This window comes from Pimephales promelas, chromosome 8, assembly GCF_988280905.1.
Source record: "Pimephales promelas chromosome 8, fPimPro1.hap1.1, whole genome shotgun sequence".
NCBI classification, from domain to species: Eukaryota; Metazoa; Chordata; class Actinopteri; order Cypriniformes; family Leuciscidae; genus Pimephales; species Pimephales promelas.
In genome coordinates this window covers 18,240,208-18,261,133 of record NC_142776.1, presented here as the reverse complement: position 1 = coordinate 18,261,133, position 20,926 = coordinate 18,240,208, and the positions used below count along the sequence as shown (strand labels likewise).

At 38.6% G+C, this 20,926-nt stretch overlaps 1 protein-coding gene across 2 annotated transcripts in view; it reads left to right on the top strand.

Moving 5' to 3' along the window:
• The window catches only part of usp43a (ubiquitin specific peptidase 43a), a 122,543-nt gene that overhangs the window by 92,479 nt on the left and 9,138 nt on the right, over window positions 1–20,926 (top strand). For both annotated transcript variants that reach the window (XM_039691637.2, XM_039691636.2), the window contains exons 10-12: window positions 3,883–3,960; window positions 4,098–4,227; window positions 6,473–6,800. In XM_039691637.2, coding sequence (XP_039547571.2) covers window positions 3,883–3,960; window positions 4,098–4,227; window positions 6,473–6,800 — 536 coding nt within the window. The remainder of the gene's footprint in view (window positions 1–3,882; window positions 3,961–4,097; window positions 4,228–6,472; window positions 6,801–20,926) is intronic.

The following is a 20,926-nucleotide window of genomic DNA, read 5'->3' as shown; positions in this document are numbered from 1 at the left end:
TAAAAATAATAATAGAAAAGCTGTTTTTAGACTTGCAACTTTAAAGGATAAATGAAGCTGGCCATTGTTCTGTGACTTACTTTATTTTCTGGACATTTTCCTTTTCTCTCTCCCTCTATATTTTCCTCACGCTTTTGTCTTTGTTTTGTAATGATGAAACGGGTTGAAGTATACGTTCTTATTAGAAAAACTAAATGAGATTAGAGCCGTATCACAGCGGTACAACATAATTATCATAGTTGAGTCTAGTCATGACCTAGTTGAATGTGGTCATAATTCAGTCATACCTCCCATCTTGGTAGTTTCTTTACCCTCCTTCTTTTACTGTACAATCAAAGGCAAAAAGCCTTATATATATATATATATATATATATAAAAGCCTAAATATATTTATACTATACATTAAGGTCAAAAGTCTGGGGTCATAAAGTTGTTTTGTTTTGTTATAAGTTTCTTATTCTCACTAAGGCAGCATGTATTGAACCAAAATAGAGTAAAACCATTATATTGGGAAATATTATTACAATTTAAAATAACTGTTTTACTATATTTTCAACTATAATTTATTCCTTGAATTATTTAATGATTACTCCAACCTTATGTCACATGAATGGTCATTCAGAAATCATTCTAACATGCTGATTTGCTTTTGAAGAAACATTTATTATTTACAACGTTGAATGTTCAAGTTCATTTTATTTATATAGCACATTTTTTAACAGCCACTGACTGACCAAAGTGCTTTACAGAACTAAAAAATTAAAAGACACTAACACCATGCATAATAGCACATCATAGAACAGTACAGCAAAGTCCAAGCAAACAGTCTCAGAGTTATCAACAATAAAAAATAAAAAACAGAAAAGACAGTAACAGACTTAATACTAGCATCTACTCATACTAGCATTCACTTGGATTCATATATATATATATATATATATATATATATATATATACATACATACATACATACATACATACATACATAAACAACCTTATTTAGAGGCCAAAGAAAACAAGTGCTTTTTTAAAAGTGACTTAAAAGAAATCACAGAAGGGACTATCCTAACGTCTATGGGCAAATTGTTCCACAGCCGAGGCCCAACCACAGAAAAGGCTCGATTCCCCTCTGTGTTTAAGTCTGCAGTGAGGGACTTGTAACAGATTTTTTTTCACCTGATCTCAGACTTCTCGATGGAGTATAAGGTTGTAGCAGTTCAGTTAGGTAGCTAGGTGCTTGGTTGCATAGAGCTTTGTACACAATAACAGGATTTTAAACTCAATTCTGAAATTAATGGATAACCAATGAAAAAACCTTTAGAATTGGGGTGATATGGTCACTTTCCGTTTGGGTTTTCGAGATACCGCAGTAAAGTGAATTGCAGTCATCTACACGTGTGGTGATAAAAGCATGAACAGCCATCTCAAGAGTTTTAGGATTAAGAAAAGGTTTGACTTTTGACAAGAGGTGATAAAAACTAGAGCTTATTACAGAGGAGATTTGTTTATCAAAATTTAAAGGTGCCATCTGGAACTAAAAATCAAAAAATATTCCATATTCCATAACAGATGGGGGCAGTATACCTCCAGAAAATGTGTTGTGCCGCGGCCGCACGCACTCACGTCTTCAAACAACACAAGCGAGCGCTGTTTTGCTCTCTTTCTCCGCATATTATTCAAATCATTTGACACGATAGTAAAAGGTCGGAAGACCGCAGTTTCACGTGGAGCATTTGGAGATTTTTAGAGATCAGAGACTCAATGAACAACATCTCAACACTAAATGATGAAGACCGACTCATAGACGCCTGTCTCAAAAACAAGCTGTTGCATTTCGACGATATGGGAAAATAAAAGCCTGCGGGCTATTATTTTAAGTTTACTGTATTCCTTTTGTTCATATTACACTTTTATTGTTAGTTTGAATTAATTTGACAGACAGCATTCGCTGATGTTGATCAACCTAGCGCCATTCAGAGCTGCCAACTCTCACGAATTCACCGTGAGACACATGCAATAAACACTTAGCAAGCAGGTTAGTTAAGCTCTCAGATTCTGTCAATTATATTATGCAATTCAAACAATAAATACCGTTTTGGCGCTTGTACATGTTACACCAGAGATCCCTAGCACACGTGAACTGATCGTCTCTACTAGCTAATGGAAAAAGAACCCGAACACTGTTGAAAGATACAGTATGCTACAACTTACCAAAATGTATTCCTCATGCGTGATATCGACCAATCATTTTTTGAACTCTTCCCTGAACTGAAATGTAGTATTGGGCTGTATTTCCACACGACTGACATCAGGTTCAAGTACACACAAGCCTGCGCGAGCGCGACTCACTCGTGTACTGCAGTTTGGCTGGTGGTAACGTTGCCCGCCTGCATACCGCCTCCCATGGCCGGAACTGGTATTACGACACCTGCCGGGCCGGGGCTAGTAATTTAGCATGCTAATTTAGGTTTATATCTCGGCAGCACTATAACTTGTCAGTTTTTTAATTACATCATTGCACTTATTTCTTCTCATTCTTTTGTTGCGTGTAGCTCATTTTTTGGATATTTTTACCTCAATTATTACAGATGGCACCTTTAAAGACTCATCCAATAGAACGCCCAGTTTCCGTACACTTGAAGATCTAAACGCCGCTAGTCTGCCTAGGTCGAAGGTGGCAGCCTGGGGATTAACAGTGGACCCGAAAACAATGATCTCTGTTTTGTTTTCATTTAAAAACAAAAAATTTTGGCCAAAATTTTATTTCATCTAGACAGCCTAAAAATGATGAAAGGGCAGAGGGATCATTTCTCTTGATTGGAACATACAATTGGGTGTCGTGTCGTCTGCATAACAATGAAAAGATACCCCATGTCTTCTTAGAATGGTGCCCAGTGGTAACATGTAGAGGAAAAAGAGAGAAGGCGCTAAGATAGATCCTTGAGGAAGGCCACAGGTTAGATGCGCAACAGACGAAGAGCAATTTCCACTGGAGGACGATACCTTTTAGCCCCACATCATATTCTAGTCTGGATATCAGGATCGAGTGGTCGATCGTATCAAAAGCTGCCGACAGATCCAGAAGAACAAGAGCCACGGAGTCACCAGTGTCGGAACGATAGACGTCATTTAAAACTCTTAGCAGAGCAGATTCAGTGCTGTGAGCAGACTTAAAACCAGATTGAAATTTTTCAGAAATATCATTGCATTTTAGAAAGAGCTGGAGTTGGTCAAGGACAACTTTTTCTAAAACCTTAGAGACAAAAGGCAAAACAGAGATAGGACGGAAGTTATTTAACACGGTAGGATCCAGTGAAGGCTTCTTGAGTAACGGAGTGACAGTGGCCCCAGGATTGTTCCCAAGATTATTTGATGAATAGACAGTTCAAAAGAAAAGCATTTATATAAAATGGAAATCTTTTATATTTACTGTCTCCTTTGTTCACCTTCAGCAGTACTTCGTTAACATGAACTAAGAATGAACAATACTTCTGCAGCATCAATTAATCTTAGATCATATTAATTTTAACATTTACTAATACATTATTAAAATCAAAGGTTGTTTGTTCATGTGCATTAATGTTAACAAACAAATTAACAGCTATATTTTTGTTAACTAACATTAACAAAGATAAATAAATACTCTAGTAAATGTAAGATTGGGGCTCATTGTTAGTTCATAGTTAATACATGAACTAATGAACTTTATTGTAAAGTGTTACCAAAATAACTTTCTTACCCTAAACGGTTTTAACTTATAAATTGACTGTAACTGTCTTGCTGTCTAATGCTAATTCATTCTATGAACTTAACACTGATTGTAGTCTGCCACCTAGTGGCTGAATACCGAACTCACAATTTGAATCATGTCTTTTGTCACAGGGCCCTGAAGTTCTGTGGTCCTGGTGGTCCTCTGCATGTGAAGCTCGTGATTGAATGGGAGAACAGAATCAAGGAATGGTGAGTTAAATGCTGCTGCATATTTCCTCTTATTTAACACGTTAATTTAATTCAATTAATTAATATAAGAAAGAGTCTTCTTAGGAATAGGAATCATTTGAAAGTGAGAATTATTGTGTGTTTCTTTTCTGTTTCAGTCTCTTTGGTAACATTCAAGAGGAAGTTATTGAGGATGCAGAGAGTGTGAGAATCCAGCAACAAAATCACGTACAGCAGCACAGCTGCACGCTGGATGAGTGTTTTCAGCTTTACACCAAAGAGGAGCAGGTACTCTTTCCTGCAGTCACACTCTCAGTTCATTATCTCTTCTCTTTTCTTACCAGTGTTATTTATGTGTAGATCAGGGAGATACAGTACAGATATAGTATATATGTATATATACATAAATATATATATATATATATATATATATATATATATATACATAAATAAATATATATATATATATATATATATATACTGTTTTAATATATTTAAAAATGTAATTTATTCTTGTAATGGCAAAGCTGAATGAATTTAAGCGTCATTATTCCAGTCTGCAGTGTCACATGATCCTTCAGAAATCATTCTAATTTGCTGATTTGATGCTCAAGTACATTTCTAAAATTATTATTATTATCAATGTTGACAACAGCTGTGATGCTTTATGTACTTTGAAAACCATGATATTTTTTTTTCAGGATTCTTTGATTAACCGAAAGTTCAAAAGAACAGATTTTATTTAAAATAGAATTTGTTTATAACAATGCAAATACCTTTTTTTATTCTGGTCAATTTGTGTAACAAAAACATTTGTGTTCAAAAACAACTTTTGGGTTCCACATAAATGACAAAATTTTAGGTTAGAATGACTTAATAATGACATAATGACTTTTCAACTTGGGCTTAAAAATGACACGAAAATTAGTTCCTCTATTTTTTTTTGACACCTAACTTTCACTATTTTTCATGTTCTATTCTAGGCCTGTCTAGTTATGAGTTTAGTGCCTCTGCAGAGACAGAAGTGGCCTGTTTCTCTCATAATCTGTATTTTTGTCTCAGAGGCTATTGTTAAGTATATGAAGTGGAGTTTGATGAAAGAAAATAAAAAAAAAACTAAAATCAGCTCTAAAAATATGGAATGAACATGAGGAAAAGTAAAAAAATAAAATAAAAATGAAACCGTGATTACAGTTACAATGTAGAGAGCTCTACAATCTAACATAAGAGCAACCAATTAGTAGAGCATTTATGCTGTTAGGATCTTTAGGATCCATTATCTTTCTTGTATAGTTGGAGCTTTTGATTTCATTTTATATAGCAGTCATAATTGTCCAGACTAATAATTTATTTCAATTAATTGATTCAGTCAGACAATTTGTGGTTGTTTAAATGGTTAGAAGCAAAAGATGCGCTCATGGTCAAAATATTAAATACATAATGTGACTTTTTGACATCCGCGGAGATTAATGAAGTAGAAACTATTCTCTACAGAATTAATGCTTGAAATTCAAGGTGTTAGACATTTTCCATATTCCAAGATTATTCAAGACAAAAATCACTTGGAGAGCAATTGGAGCTGGTTTCCCTCATAGTGTTTTGTCTTTCACATCCCACACACATACTCTTTGGAAGGTCACTCTGAATTAATTCTTCTCTATATACTTCCTATTCTGGGCAAGCATTACTTGATAAATCTTACCCAAGATCCCCTGAGAGTTACCTCATCATGATTGGTTCCACAAATAATTATCGATCCTCTAACAGTGTCATGTCATTACTGAAGCAACACTTAGGACTTCAGTTACAGTATATGTTTTGCAGTGGCTGTCCAGCTGGAATTTAAATCATGCCTTTTTTCTTTTATTGGCTAAATAATTTGAAGTTATAAATAACTTGTTACATGCAGAGCTTCAGTAAATATTCAGATTTTGTTGTCTTTTCCCTCTCTGCATGTTCACTGCAATCCAGTCTATCACAACTAGGGCTGGGACAGAATGAAAATTTCATATCACGATTATAGTGTCCAAAATTATCGTGATTATCAATATTATCACGGTTTTGTTCAAATTAGATGAAAGCGTTCAAAACGAACTAATGCTCATACTGAAAACATTTCAACAAGTTTTATATTTGAAAATCAACAAACAACAAATTTGGTTCGTTGATTTTGGTTCGTTCGGTTTGTTTGTTTTTTTGTTTCGATAATTACATTTAAAACGATAATACTAACCGTCAGTATATTATATTTTACTTATTTGTTTAAGTATTTTATTTTATCGTGGTTTATCGTGAAACCGATTATCGTCCCATTCCTGGTCACAACAGTGTATTTCTGAGACATAAATGTTTTACTGCACCACCCGAGTCAAAACAGGTTCAGATAATGACATGGTTTAGTTGACCATGGAGAAGCGCTACATTCTGCTTGCATTTCGTCAAATCTCCAGAAAGAAAATATTATTTATATACCTGTGATGAATCTTAATGAGGAATAGACTGTGTATTGCGAATGTTTGTCTTTGTCTTGCAGCTGGCGCCAGACGATGCATGGAAGTGCCCTCACTGCAAGCAGATGCAACAGGGGATGGTAAAGATGAGCTTATGGACCCTACCTGACATCCTCATTCTGCACCTGAAGCGTTTTCGGCAGGTGGGCAAACGGCGAAACAAGCTCTCCTCCCTCATTCACTTCCCTGTGAGCGCTCTGGATATGACTCCCCATGTGGTGAAACGCAGTCAGAGCATGAGGAATTTGGCCCCATGGCCTTCCACTTGGAAACATGGGGATACCGACTTCCTTTACGACCTGTATGCAGTCTGCAACCACCATGGTGGCATGCATGGAGGCCATTACACAGGTGAGTGTGCTGGGGTCTCTGATAGTATTGAAGCAGGGTTTTGTTTCTCTATATAAAAAACATTTCTATTTTATAATTGTTACACAAGAGGTGTTTGATGTTTGATCTTTAGCTCTATGTGATTTGTGGCTTTGTGGATTATTCATTCAATAATTTAAAACTAAAAAGACACATTCTTACTATTTTTTTTTATTTTATTTATTTTTTGTCAACTAACGATGTCTTTTAATTCAAACATACATTCCATTTTACTTTGTTTTGCTTTTGTGCTGAGTCATTTCCACAACTTAAATCTCAAATTATGAGTGAATTGTGTATAATATTCATTTTAAACATTTTGGAAATAAAATGAAATTGGGCAAAATAGGATAACATTTTATGTTACCTAAATACAATCATAATGAAAATGGCACATAATAGATTATGTCATAATAGATGTCATGATTCACAAAATAAATATTGATATTTATGAATGGATTTTCAAATTGCAGACATGTTAACTTACAATATTATTTAAATGTTTAATAAAATATGTTTTACACATTTACTGATTTATTGATATTAGTCTCATTCTGCTTCATAAGGGCTGGTCAGAATTTTTTTTTTTTTCTTATTGATATTTTTATATTTATTGTATTCACAGCCCCATTATAATATGATTATATGGAAGCTTTTTTTCTGCCACGAAATAAAAAAAATATATAAAGTTGCAATTCAAACAATAGTACTGTAATCTCACGAAGGTGAGTACACCCTTCACATTTCAGCAAACAGTTTTAGTATATCTTCTCAAGGGACAAAACTATAGAAATTAAGCTTGGATAGATTTTAGAGTAGTCAATGTGCTGCTTGTATAGCTTGTAAGAAAAAATTATGTGGACGTAGAAGATCTCAAAAATGAAGTATAGCACAGCATAGGAGTAGCAAGGTACACAAAGCACCTTGGGTTCACCGTCATCAGAATGAACCCCGAAATAATCTCAGCTCAAACATTTTATACTGTATTCCATTCATCTTCTAGCCTGGCTGCGCCCTCCTACGCACTTCCGCTCAATTTCATTTTCCTTCAGTACAACGTCTGGGACTGCTGTATATACTTAGTTTTCCAGAAATCAATTTTTTGTAGGACCAATCAGCGAATAGAGGGAGTGGCTGAGAACGATGACGTTGATGTAGCGCGTCAGTTCAGTTTGAGTTCAGTAATGGCAGCGGAAGAAGACGTGAAAAAAGGTCCGTTCGGTCCATTGTATTGAAACTGACGAATATACAGAATTCAAAGCCGGAGCAAGAACAATGTTTGCTAAGTTTTGTTGTTGGCCATGATGTTGTGGCCCTCCTCCTCACGGGATTCGGGGAAAGTTTGATTTTCCAGCTCACTCTGCTAGTGGTGAATGAGTTAGCTAAGGCGAATGATAGGGATGCAAAGCCGATAGTTGTTGTCGTCTCCCCTCTTGTTGCACTAACGGAGGACCAAGTGAAGGACACAGAAAAGTTTGGAGTGCTGGGCAGCTCAGCATGTACGATGACCGTGACGTTTTGGACGGACGCTTTAGCCTGGTGTTCGGAAGCCCCGAGTCCTGCTGCTAAACTGTTATTGAAGATTCACTCATGCATGTCAGTAGCTCAGATTCTGATCAGTGAATTTAGTGATTATTTTGATAAATAGAACACTTTGAGCCCCTTTGTGTACTCATGCAGGGGCATGGTTGGTGTGTCAGTTTTACATGTTGTAAATCATACAAATTGGTTATATATATATATTTTTTTAAATAATTGCCATAAATAAAAAAAAGTGAAAACACATACTTTGAGTTTCAGTTTTAGATGTTAATGGTTAATTTTTTTTAATAAGAAAAACTAAATGTCATAAATAAAAAAATGTACAAACACATACTTTGAAGACCATAATTAATTAAGCCGTTAAGGTAATTAAGAAACAATAAGACGTAATATGAAACATTGTTGTTTATTACACATCTGCAGATAGAGACCGATCATTCACTGTACAGCATTTGCGGCAGATCCGAATTGTCCGCGTATTTGTAATGATTAGACCCAGCTTCGACCGTTGAATTAATACTTCACTATCCTTCGTGTCTTGTTCCTAGATTAAAGAGGACCTATCATGGATTTTTGAAAATGACTGTTCATATGTTGTGGAATATAGCTCTAAGGGAATGAAAACATCCTGCAAAGATTTATATCTGAAAGTGCACCGTAAGTTATTGTCTTTCAAAAGTGAAAGTCGACTCTGAGTCTACATATGAAATGAATTGTTTTTGAAACGAGTCATTAGCTGTTTCGTAGTGACGTAGATACGAAACATTAGCTCATTGGCCGCTCCCAACAACTGCGCGCCCAGACGGAAGTGTAAACTTGAAGTCTAGAACACATTCAAATACTTCAGCTGAATTGCATCATGTCGAGAAGACGCTGTGTTCTACAAACCCAATTCCATAAAAGTTGGGACACTGTACAAATTGTGAATAAAAACAGAATGCAATGATGTGGAAGTTGCAAATTTCAATATTATATTTAGAATAGAAAATAGATGACATATCAAATGTTTAAACTGAGAAAATGCATAATTTTAAGGGAGAAATAAGTTGATTTTAAATTTCATGGCATCAACACATCTCAAAAAAGTTGGGACAAGGCCATTTTTACCACTGTGTGGCATCCCCTCTTCTTTTAATAACAGTCTGCACACGTCTGGGGACTGAGGAGACAAGTTGTTCAAGTTTAGGAATAGGAATGTTGTCCCATTCTTGTCTAATAAAGGCTTCTAGCTGCTCAACTGTCTTAGGTCTTCTTTGTTGCATCTTCCTCTTTATGATGCACCAAATGTTTTCTATGGGTGAAAGATCTGGACTGCAGGCTGGCCATTTCAGTACCCGGATCCTTCTTCTACGCAGCCATGATGTTGTAATTGATGCAGTATGTGGTTTGGCATTGTCTTGTTGGAAAATACAAGGTCTTCCCTGAAAGAGACGATGTCTGGATGGGAGCATATGTTGTTCTAGAACTTGGATATACCTTTCAGCATTGATGGTGCCTTTCCAGATGTGTAAGCTGCCCATGCCACACGCACTCATGCAACCCCATACCATCAGAGATGCAGGCTTCTGAACTGAGCGCTGATAACAACTTGGGTTGTCCTTGTCCTCTTTAGTCCGGATGACATGGCGTCCCAGTTTTCCAAAAAGAACTTCAAATTTTGATTCGTCTGACCACAGAACAGTTTTCCACTTTGCTAGAGTCCACTTTAAATGAGCCTTGGCCCAGAGAAAACGCCTGCGCTTCTGGTTCCCGTTTAGATATGGCTTCTTTTTTGACCTATAGAGCTTTAGCCGGCAACGGTGAATGGCACGGTGGATTGTGTTCACTGACAATGTTTTCTGGAAGTATTCTTGAGCCCATGTTGCGATTTCCATTACAGTAGCATTCCTGTGTGTGATGCAGTGCCGTCTAAGGGCCCGAAGATCACGGGCATTCAGTATGGTTTTCCGGCCTTGACCCTTATGCACAGAGATTGTTCCAGATTCTCTGAATCTTTGGATGATTTTATTCACTGTAGATGATGATAACTTCAAACTCTTTGAAATTTTTCTCTGAGAAACTCCTTTCTGATATTGCTCCACTTTTTTTTGCCTCAGCATTGGGGGAATTGGTGATCCTCTGCCCATCTTGACTTCTGAGAGACACTGCCACTCTGAGAGGCTCTTTTTATACCCAATCATGTTGCCAATTGACCTAATAAGTTGCAAATTGGTCCTCCGGCTGTTCCTTATATGTACATTTAACTTTTCTGGCCTCTTATTGCTACCCGTCCCAACTTTTTTGGAATTTGTAGCTTTCATGAAATCCAAAAGGAGCCAATATTTGGCATGGCAATTCAAAATGTCTCACTTTCAACATTTGATATGTCATTTATATTCTATTGTGAATAAAATATAAGTTTATGAGATTTCTAAATTATTCCATTCTTTTTTTACTCACAATTTGTACAGTGTCCCAACTTTTTTGGAATCGGGTTTGTACATTGCAAAGACAGTTCAGCCACTTGTTTTCATTGCCCAGGGACGAGCATGTGAAGAATCAGTGGTTAGAGTTCACATTTGCAACGATACCACAACAGTATAGCCTGAACCTTGTGCTCTCATCATTTTAATGGCGAATCATTAAAAAACATAAATGGATTCAAATATGGATTCGCAAGCCGGTTGTTCCCGAAGGAGGGCTCAGTATCCAGTGTACAAGTTATGGATCAGGTTCGTCCTCCTCCGAATTAGAGTTCTCAACTGGTCGGGTCGGCTCAACAACCCCGATGGGACCCACGGTTTCGGGTCGAAAATATAAGCAAATGACTCTGGTCGGACCTCAGGCTTAATCTTTACCGCCCAGTAAAAAAACAAACAAATTATTAATCATCGCTGCTGTTCACCGTAAAGAAAGTCTGGCTGCTGCGTGGAAAGTGCATCGCACTATTATATTATAAGATGAATAGAGTGGGGTTTTTTTTATCCTTGCATGCACGTTAGACTGTTTTTGGGAACTCCCAAAACAAAAATAGGAACATTTCAAATGCTATGATAGGAGCTCTTTAACAAAACCTGCAGCTCTCGTTGACAGACATCTTATTGTAAACAAAATCCTTTCATCATTCGGACTTGTTGTTTCCAGCTGGTTTCGGCGCATGACATACATCACGACCACATGTTAGCGATTGGCTATGGCAGATCCCTGGGCAGATCCAATAGTTTTGAACTTTAACAGAGAACCCACCTACCAGGAAGTAAAAGTTTCTCAATGGAGAGAGGCCAGACTCTATGTACAAATGAAATGTACGAGAGTCTGGTTGAACCAGGCTATTCATCTTCCCCCTCAGCATGTAAATGAAGTACAGGAGTCAGCCCATTCCCCCAGTCCTGATCTCATCAGCATAACAGTCTCATTCTTGATGATAATCCAATCAGCCGAACTGATTCATTTAACTTGCAATAGGGAGAACAGGACTGGCAGAACTCTCATGCTTAACAGGTGACATCATCATCATCACAACTCCAAGGCAGGGGTGGACTGGGACCAAAAAGTGGCCCTGGACTTTCTGGCCAACAGCAGCCCAACACATCCCAAATCGTAACACATTGCCCCATTAATGTGCAGAATATTTTTTAAAAAAAAAACACTTAAAACTTCTGTATTTATGGAAAGGTCCACCGGAGGAAAATAGGGGAGGGTCATGTCGTTTTATTGTTTGTTGAGGGGAGGGTCCTCAAACTTTTTTTAGTCTATAGGGGAGGGTCACCCAACTTTTGTATTCATCAAAACGGGTAAATTTCAAAGTGGCTTGTTTGGTGCATATTTTTTCCATGTAGCTTCATGTAGCTCTCTTGGTCTCGGCCCCCATTGCTATCAGATGCGTCTGACCCAACAAAAATATGAGTGGCGCTATTTGACAGTCCGCGCGCGCTTCAGTACGTGCTCAGAAAAAGTGCATTAGAACAGAACGGCTTGAAAGAAATGTTTACCCGGCAAAGCTTTAAAGCACGAGCAAATAATGAACTTTTGTTATTGTGAATAAGTGCATTGTCCTGTGTGTGTAACTCTACCACTGCATTAACATGTGATGTGAATGTACGTCGAGTGGGACTGAGGCGCCCAACTGCAGCTGATTTAATGTGCGCTGTAGCACGATACGACCATATTTTAGTTTCCATTTCTTATTGCATTTCCACAACAGTGTTAGTGAGTAAATCTACTGAATTTGCCACCACAACAGTGGAGTGTGTTGTGTTGGAGATAGGGCTACTACATTTTTAAATTACTGTTAGTATTATTTAAAGTTAACAATACGTGGCTCCCTATACACCAAAGAAACTAGTTGAGGATACATTCTTTAAAATTTGGCAATTCCAGCATTATGGATGTGACATTTGCAGTCAACTTGAAATGTAAATTCTCAGAAAATGTATTTAATACTGGAACGTCTGTTTATATATTCATACTCCCTTAAGGCGGGCTTACAAGGTGCGACAATTTTTTTTTTTTTTTTTTTTTTTACGAGCTCGCGTGATTTTTTTTTTTTTAACTCGGGAGAAATCATGTGGAAATTGGTTGTGCTCATGTGTTGCGGCTCGTGTTGTGTGCTAGGAAGATACGAGCCGAGCCGAACCTCTCGACCTCACAATCATTTTTAAACATGTCTAAAAAGTTCGGGAGCTGTAGGCTTGAATTCGTGAGGTGTGTGCGAATGAGCCGGCGGTTTGTCGATCTATCTGAATTTTGATGAGTCAGGAGCTGAAGAAATCCACAGAAGAAAGGCGAAAATGGCCGTGAATTTGGACTATTAAAAGGGAAGCATACTAATTTATTATGATTTTAGTATTATAATGATTAATAAATGCATGCACAATTATCAGTGAACTTGATAAATGTTGCAGATATGTTTTACTATGCACAAAAAAATTACATGTTACATGAACCACTGGATCAGCACCGAAAACATAAAAAAAAAAAAAAATCAAATCAAAACTTACGAACCGAATTGTAGGTTTGGTCTATCGTTACAGCCCTAGTAATAAGAGAAAGCAGGAGTTTAGTAGTTTATCATGGCTATCTAAACATCTTTGCCAAGCGCGAACCAGTACAGAAGTAATCCATAAATTATCGGGGAGGTACATGCCTTTTTTCACAATCATTTTGGAGGGTCATAGAAAAAAATTTTGCTGGCGAAGGGAGGGTCAAGTCTTTTTTGACTACAGATCTCAAATCTCCTCCGGTGGCCCCTTAAATAAATAACGAACAGTCCCTTATAGCATAAAAATATAACCCAATACAAAAATAAATGCTATTTAAACATTCATTTTAAAGGGTACATATCATGCTTTTAAATCATTCCTTTTTACATATAAATCATACATTTGTGGTCTATATAAAGCATAACTGCAATGCTTGGGTCTGAATTCGTCATTATTATATTGTAGCTCCACTGGGCCCTTTTCTACCCCTTTTCTGATGTGCGTCTGTGAGCAACTCGTTTTGGAGCGGTCTCTTTAAATAAAATGAGATGTCATACCCCGCCCACTCTCCTGATTGCTGAGTTCAACTCCACCCCGTTCTGCCATTTTTGTAGTTTGATGAGAGATATATGATTATATAGTGTCACAGAACAATTTTATTCACACGTTAACAAAATGTCAACAACGGAAGACTTGTTCGTCAAACCTTACATGTTCGAGCCAGAGCGAGCGAATTGAAAAAGACGACGAACTTGCAGAACAATCTTCATATGGATGTATTGCAATGGTATGTTACTGTATTGTGTTGTAAGTGTAAGTCGATTATTTCTCTTGTTAAAACAAGCACACTAACAAGATAAATGACTAACGTTATGGTCTAATCTTACCACTAAAAATCTGTATTGATAATATGATAAGTTTAGAAAAGCATCAGAAAACACAGTAGCTAAATGACCATTGATGAAACTCAAAAACAATAATACTGCAGACATGTAACGTTACTTCAAAACAAAAACAAAGAAAGACAAAGGTGCTGCTAAATCATGACCACCATGTGTTTTAAGAAAGTTAAGTACTTTATTTTTATTAACGATATTTACAACTTATCGAAATGCTCTGTTCGTCGTCTCCAAACATAGAAGGAATTTACCTCTCATTCAGACGAAGTCGATCGGCAAACCCTTCTTTATACTGGCGGAGGTTTTTGAAGTTGGAATCCTTAAAGTGCTTTGGGTCACTAACGTACATCCAACAACCGAACATTTTGACTATCCCTCTCGTAACTTCTGCATCATTGAGCTTGGACTACAAAATAGGAGCGAGAAATAAAAATGGCGGATTGCTCGAAGACTCGAAGACATGCTATAGGTGATAACCGTAACTGTTTATATTACTAAGATTGGAATGAATTGTCTCTATGAGAAATAAGCTCTTTTAGTGAAGGAACATTTGCAGGGTCTGGATGATCCTGAGACCTTGCAGATATGTAAATCTCTGTGTTCTGTTCTTTTTCTTGAGAAAATCCCCTGGTTCCACTGGTAATACTTCCTTCTCATCTTTCAAACGACCATATCATCTTTCTCTAGGAGGTTACACATTTCAGACAAACATCTTGATGCTTTACCCGCCTTTCACACACAATCATCTTTTCACATTCAAACATAAAAAGTCACAGAATTTTCATCTTAAAACATCAAACATTGGTAATCTTAAAAAAAAATGATTTCTTAGCATAATGCCATTAAAACATTTATTATAAATTACAACTACACATCAATGCTAGTATTAATGCCCTTTGATAGTAAACTTTTTTTTCTAAAATGTGTTACTATCATAAAACTAATTCTAATTTGCATCACCATCTGCTTTTGATTGAGCTACAGTCATGTTGCTCATGCAGTGAAATTTTTGACAAGGTGTGAATCGCTTCTCTATTTCCTTTCAACAGTGCCAAACAAACAACTTCCTGATCTTCGTTTCTTTTCTCCAAACAGTGCCTGTTTGTGACCATCCTTTCTGCATGCATGACAGACAAAGACAATGTCACCATCCTTTCCACATGCATGACCGATAAGCTTTGAAGAGGTCTCTCACTGTCTTGACAATGTCTAGCAATGTGACCAGCTTTTCCACATGCATAGCAAAGGCCTGAATTTATTTTTCCAAATCTCCTTGGTCTATAATGGGAACCATTAGATAATGTAAAACATTCTCTCCCACCAAAGGCTGCAACTGGATGTCTTGATTTGGCAGTTTTCATTTGAATATTGAATATTTTAATATGAGTCATTTTACCAATAATGTCATTATATTCAGAGAGTGGTGTCACAAGCTTTGTCACAGCAGGCAGGGTAAGTGTGTCACATTTGTTAATTAAGGCAGACTTGAAACTGACATCGTTATTAGTAATATCGGGATTGCCACTGAAAGTTTTAAACATCTCCAATAATCATTCTGAAAATGCTGCTTCATGCTACACTTTCCTCGTGTGCTTTTCAGATATTTCATTCCAATTAAAGGGATACGCCGTTTTTTTTTTTTTTTTTCATATTAAACTGTTTTTCCGTCAACTAAGACGAGTTGGTACATACCTTTCTCATCTCAGCGCGTTAGTGTTAATTTTACCAGCCATTTTTAAATTTAGTTTCAGTTTTAGTCCAGTTTCAGCATCGCTTGTTAGTTTTTATCACATTTAGTCGACATCATCCCATTTTTATTTAGTCTAGTTTTAGTCGACTATAAGTCGAGCATTTTAGTCTTTATTTTAGTCCAAGAAAACGTAATTTTATTCGTTTAGTTTTAGTCAAAAAAACCTGTCAACATTTTAGTCTAGTTTTAGTCAGGACATCATTTTAACCTTTTACTTTTTTGTCAGCAGATAATATTTAACATTTCCTAAAATTATTTTACATTTCAACATTTTCTCTCATCTTTTTGATAAAATACACAATTTTAAGGAACACATGCAGACATGGAAGATGTTCTGACAATATTTGCATATTTATTTTGAACATTGTTAAGGTTCAAAGACACAAACACAAATGATTGCATTAAAACAAATAAAATACACCTGACAAAGGAAACAAATAAATAAAATAAAGTGTATTATGAACTTAACACAAGTGCTGGCTGTTTAAAGCTAGTTCACATAGAATAATAAAATAAATAGATTTGAGGTCAATGTTGTGAAAAAAAAGTGGGTGTGTGGCGGAAGAGCTGACGAGGAGGAGGCGGAGGAGGAGACAAAACCATATCATATAATAATATGTAATTTTCGTCTCGTCTTTGTTCGTGAACTAAAATGTCCATAGATTTTAGCCCAGTCTTTATTTACCGAACTGCATTTTCGTCTCGTCTTTATTAGTCTACGAAAATTATTTCTGATTTACTCCCAGTTATTGTTTATTAGTGGGGATTTTAGTCTCGTCTCGTCTAGTTTTCGTTCGGTGAAAAATGTGCGTTGACGAAAATATTTTTGTTTAGTTTTCGTTAACGAAATTAACACTACAGCGCGTGCACTCAATCAATCTGACGTGCAAGACACTTTGATAGCACTTAACTAACCCAATTCATTCATTTGGATCCAAGCAGAGCGACCAAACACCTCCACTTTTTCCCTATATAAATACAATTACACAGCACAGTAGTGTAACAGTACAGTAGTGTAATTCGACCAAGAATGGTGACACAAAATAAAACGTTGCGCTTTTCTAAGCGTGTAAAGTGGATAGTCTCAGCCTCAGACGTCACGCCCACGGAACGTTGGCTAAACGTCTGATGCATATGGTACACTTAACTGGAAACACTTCAGGAATGTCGAAGTCGTCATTTGATTGGTTGAATTTTATCGGATTTCCGGGGGGCGTCAGTGTCGCGTTTATTTTCGGTCCGCCGGGAAACAAAGCGCAGATGTGTGATTGCGGAAGAAAAACTGTTGTGTTTATATGAGTGGCCTATGTGAGTGACAATGAGCATTTCTCAAGATCAGCTAAACGTAGTTGTATGTCCCCTCCAATCTATTATGGAAGATCAAGTGAAGTACTTAATTGCGAAGGGTATATCAGCTGCGTTTGTGGACAAACATGAAACAGACGCTGACATCGCAGCTGGCCGATTCAGTATTCATATATAGGTCGCGCACACTGGATTATAAGGCACATAAGATACTGCAGAGTCAAACGTTTGACTGGGTTTGCGTTATGCATCCACTAGATGTGCTAAAGGCTAAAGGGAATGTAGCGAGTGCGCGGCGCCGGAGGTGAGGCGTTTATTTAGTAGGCGTGAGCGCACTGGGGCGGGGACGTAACTTACATTCGTGTGACAAAGCGGACATAAGATGGACATGAGCGAGTTCGTGGGTGAATTTAATAACACGGAGCGTTGTTAGCGCCTCCGGTGACTGCTGACTGACTTGTTGCACACCGGTCTGTTGTTGTGGGGACATTTCCACGCCCCGAAACATGACGCTGAACGAAACGAACTGTAATTGGTTGTTTGACATGTCGGTCTAACGGCCTTATGGGCGGGCCTTGACCAAAGAAAGCTGCTATGAATTCCAGACCTTCAGCCGTCAGTCTGAAGGTCTGGCTACGCGAGACTAAAAGTGGATAACTATAATGTATGGCGGAATACCACAGCAAGTGCTTGGGAGCACTTTGACTCGGCACAGTAATATCATCACTCATGAAAAATCCTCTCCCTCCTCTCCTTCTCACGGTTTCCACTCAAAACAGGCCTTGCAAGGGTCAATCAAAGAAGTCGACTCCTTGTGCTGTGCCTCAGGTGCAGAAGCTAGTTTAACAAAACAGATGCAGGAGTGCTGCCAGCATTTCTTTAGAGGTTGCATAAGAGGAAGGTCAGCTTGTCAGTGCTCAGACCATACACCACACACTACAACAAGTCTGTTTGCATGGCCGTCATCCCAGAAGGAAGCCTCTTCTGAAGCTGGCGCACAAGAAAGCCTGCAAACAGTTAAAGCAACCTGTCCAAGAGCATGAATTACTGGAACCATGTCCTGTAGTCTGTTGAGACTAAGATAAAATTGTGTCTTGCATACAGTCGAGCATGTTGGTGGGAGCATCATGGTCTGGGGCTACATGAGTGCTGCTGATACTGGGGATCTGTGCTTCCATGAGGGAAACATGAATTCCAACATATACTGTGAAATTCTGAAGTAGAACAGGATGCCCTCCCTTCAGAAACTGGGCCGTACGGCATGATAACGACCTCAAACACACCGCCAAGATGACAACTGCCTTGCTGAGGAAGCTGAAGGCGAACGTGATGGAGTGGCCAAGTATGTTTCCAGACCTGAACCCTATTGAGCACCTGTGGGCCATAAAGCGGAAAGTGGAGAAGCGCCATGTATATAGCATCCAGCAACTCTGTGATGTCATTATGGAGGAGTGGAAGAAGATCCCAGCAACAACCGGTGCAGCTCTGGTGAACTCCATGGCCAGGAGGATTAAGGCAGTGCTAGATAACACTGGTGCTCACACAAAATATTGACACTTGTTTGGACACAGTTTGGACATGTTTACTTAGGGTGTACTCAATTTTATTGACAATAATGTCTGTATGTTGAGTTATTTTCAGAGGACGGTACTGCTATACAAACAGCACATTGACTACCTCGATATGTAAGGTATCCAAGCTTCATTTCTATAGAATTGTCCCTTGATAAGATGTACTAAAATGTTTGCTGAACTGTTAGGGGTTTACTCACTTTTGTGAGATACTAGATAGATACAGTAGATTGATAGATAGATGAAAGATAGATGTTTATGATTTTTTTCACCTACTTTATTAACTCTCTTTTTATTTTTTTTAACTTTATTTCATATATTCTTAAACTTAAAAAAATATGTTGGGGGGGGGGGGTAGTTCTCTTACGAGAGGTTCTCTCATATTGTGTAAGCTAGCTTACGCTACGGGAAAGATTCATCTTTTCTGAGCAGTTGAAGCCAAAAAATTATCCTTTAATTTTGTATCCATTGTCAACGCAGTTCACTGCAGCAGACCATGAGCGGGTTAGCTAGCAGCTCATTGGTTCGCTCAGGGAGAACTGCTTCAACCTATGAGTTGAACTCGCGGCCAATGAGAAGCTGACACGCTCTCATTGCGTCAAAGCCCGCCAAAACGGCGTGGCCCGAGTCTATAAATAGGTAAGTTTCCCGCTGTTTTCCGATTTTCCGATCCTGTGAGCTAACACCATCCGGCGACGTGTCCTTACATTTGTATTTTGCTTGTGTAGCTTCACAAAAGAGCAGCAAGCGTCTTTTTAAAGATGCCTCGCACACCTGCGGCTCATGCCGCGCCCCTCTCAGTGCCGGAGTCCCGCGCTGTATGAGGGACGAGACGCTTACAGCTGTGCTGACCGCGGCTAGCTTTCTTTACTTTACAGGAGAGCTAGCCCCCCCCCCCCCCCGTGCATAGCTTCACCAAAAATGGTGTGTTAGTCCCGCCGAGGCTTGTGTCTTTACTGCTGTGGCTCAGTGGTAAAACACAAAGCTTTTCGCGCCAGAGACCCGTGTTCGATTCCGGCTCTTGCAGGTAATTTTATGCAGCTCTGAGCTCGCGGCCAGCTTTCTTACGTCACAGAAAGCGGCCGCGCTCTCCCGCGCACATGCGTCAGTGGCGACATGAGAAACGAGTGTGTTTTTAGCCCACCGAGGCCTTTTAAGCACCCATCTCTCTAACGTTTATATTTCCTCGTTCGAGCGGCCGAAAATGTCTATATTGCAGCAACGAGCCCGTCATAACATGAACGCCTGCAATAACACCGACAGATTAAGATTGACGCCAATTCTGTTCAAGTGTAATAGGTGCCCACACCCCTGTGCTCACCCATATTAAACACAGCATTCCCGTGTCTAACAGAGCCCACTCTCTTAGCTGGCTATACCGCTAGAGTGTTATCTGTAACAGATGTGCCCACGACTGTGCTCACATTAGTGATGTGTCGTTCATGAACGATTCGTTCATTTTGAACGAATCTTTAATATGACTCGGGACTACCGAGTTGTCTCAGGGAGTGATTCGTTCATTTTGTGTGACCTGTGCATGCACATTGCGCAACATATGGATTCTGAATCTGTACTGGAAACAGAAATGATTTGTTCATCTCTCAAGTTCGGGTTCGGGGCGAGTCCGAGTCTTTTGTTCTTCCTGCCAGTCCCATAGAGCCTATGCTGTCAGTACCGGAAAGAGAAATGATTAGTTCATCTCTCGAGTTCGGGTTCGGCGGGTCCGAGTCTTTCGTTCTCCCTGTCAGTCCCTTTAAGCCTATGCTGTCAGACCACCGGAAAGAGGAATGATTAGTTCATTTGAGTCTTCGGGTTTGAGTCCGTCTCGTTCTATTCTCACGTGGCCACTGGTCACGCATCAAATACAAGACTGTCCAGGAATCTCATCCTTCCGGGAGAATGGTCCCTGCACGTTCAAACAGTCCAGAAACTGTGGCGAATATTTGGCAGAGTCTTCGCGTCAGAGGAGAACGCTCACTGGCCAATATTTTTCTCATAGAGCGAGGACGCGCTAGCCCAGAAGTGGCCCAGCCGCCCGCTTTATGCATTCCCTCCGGTCTCCCTGTTACCACAGGTTTTA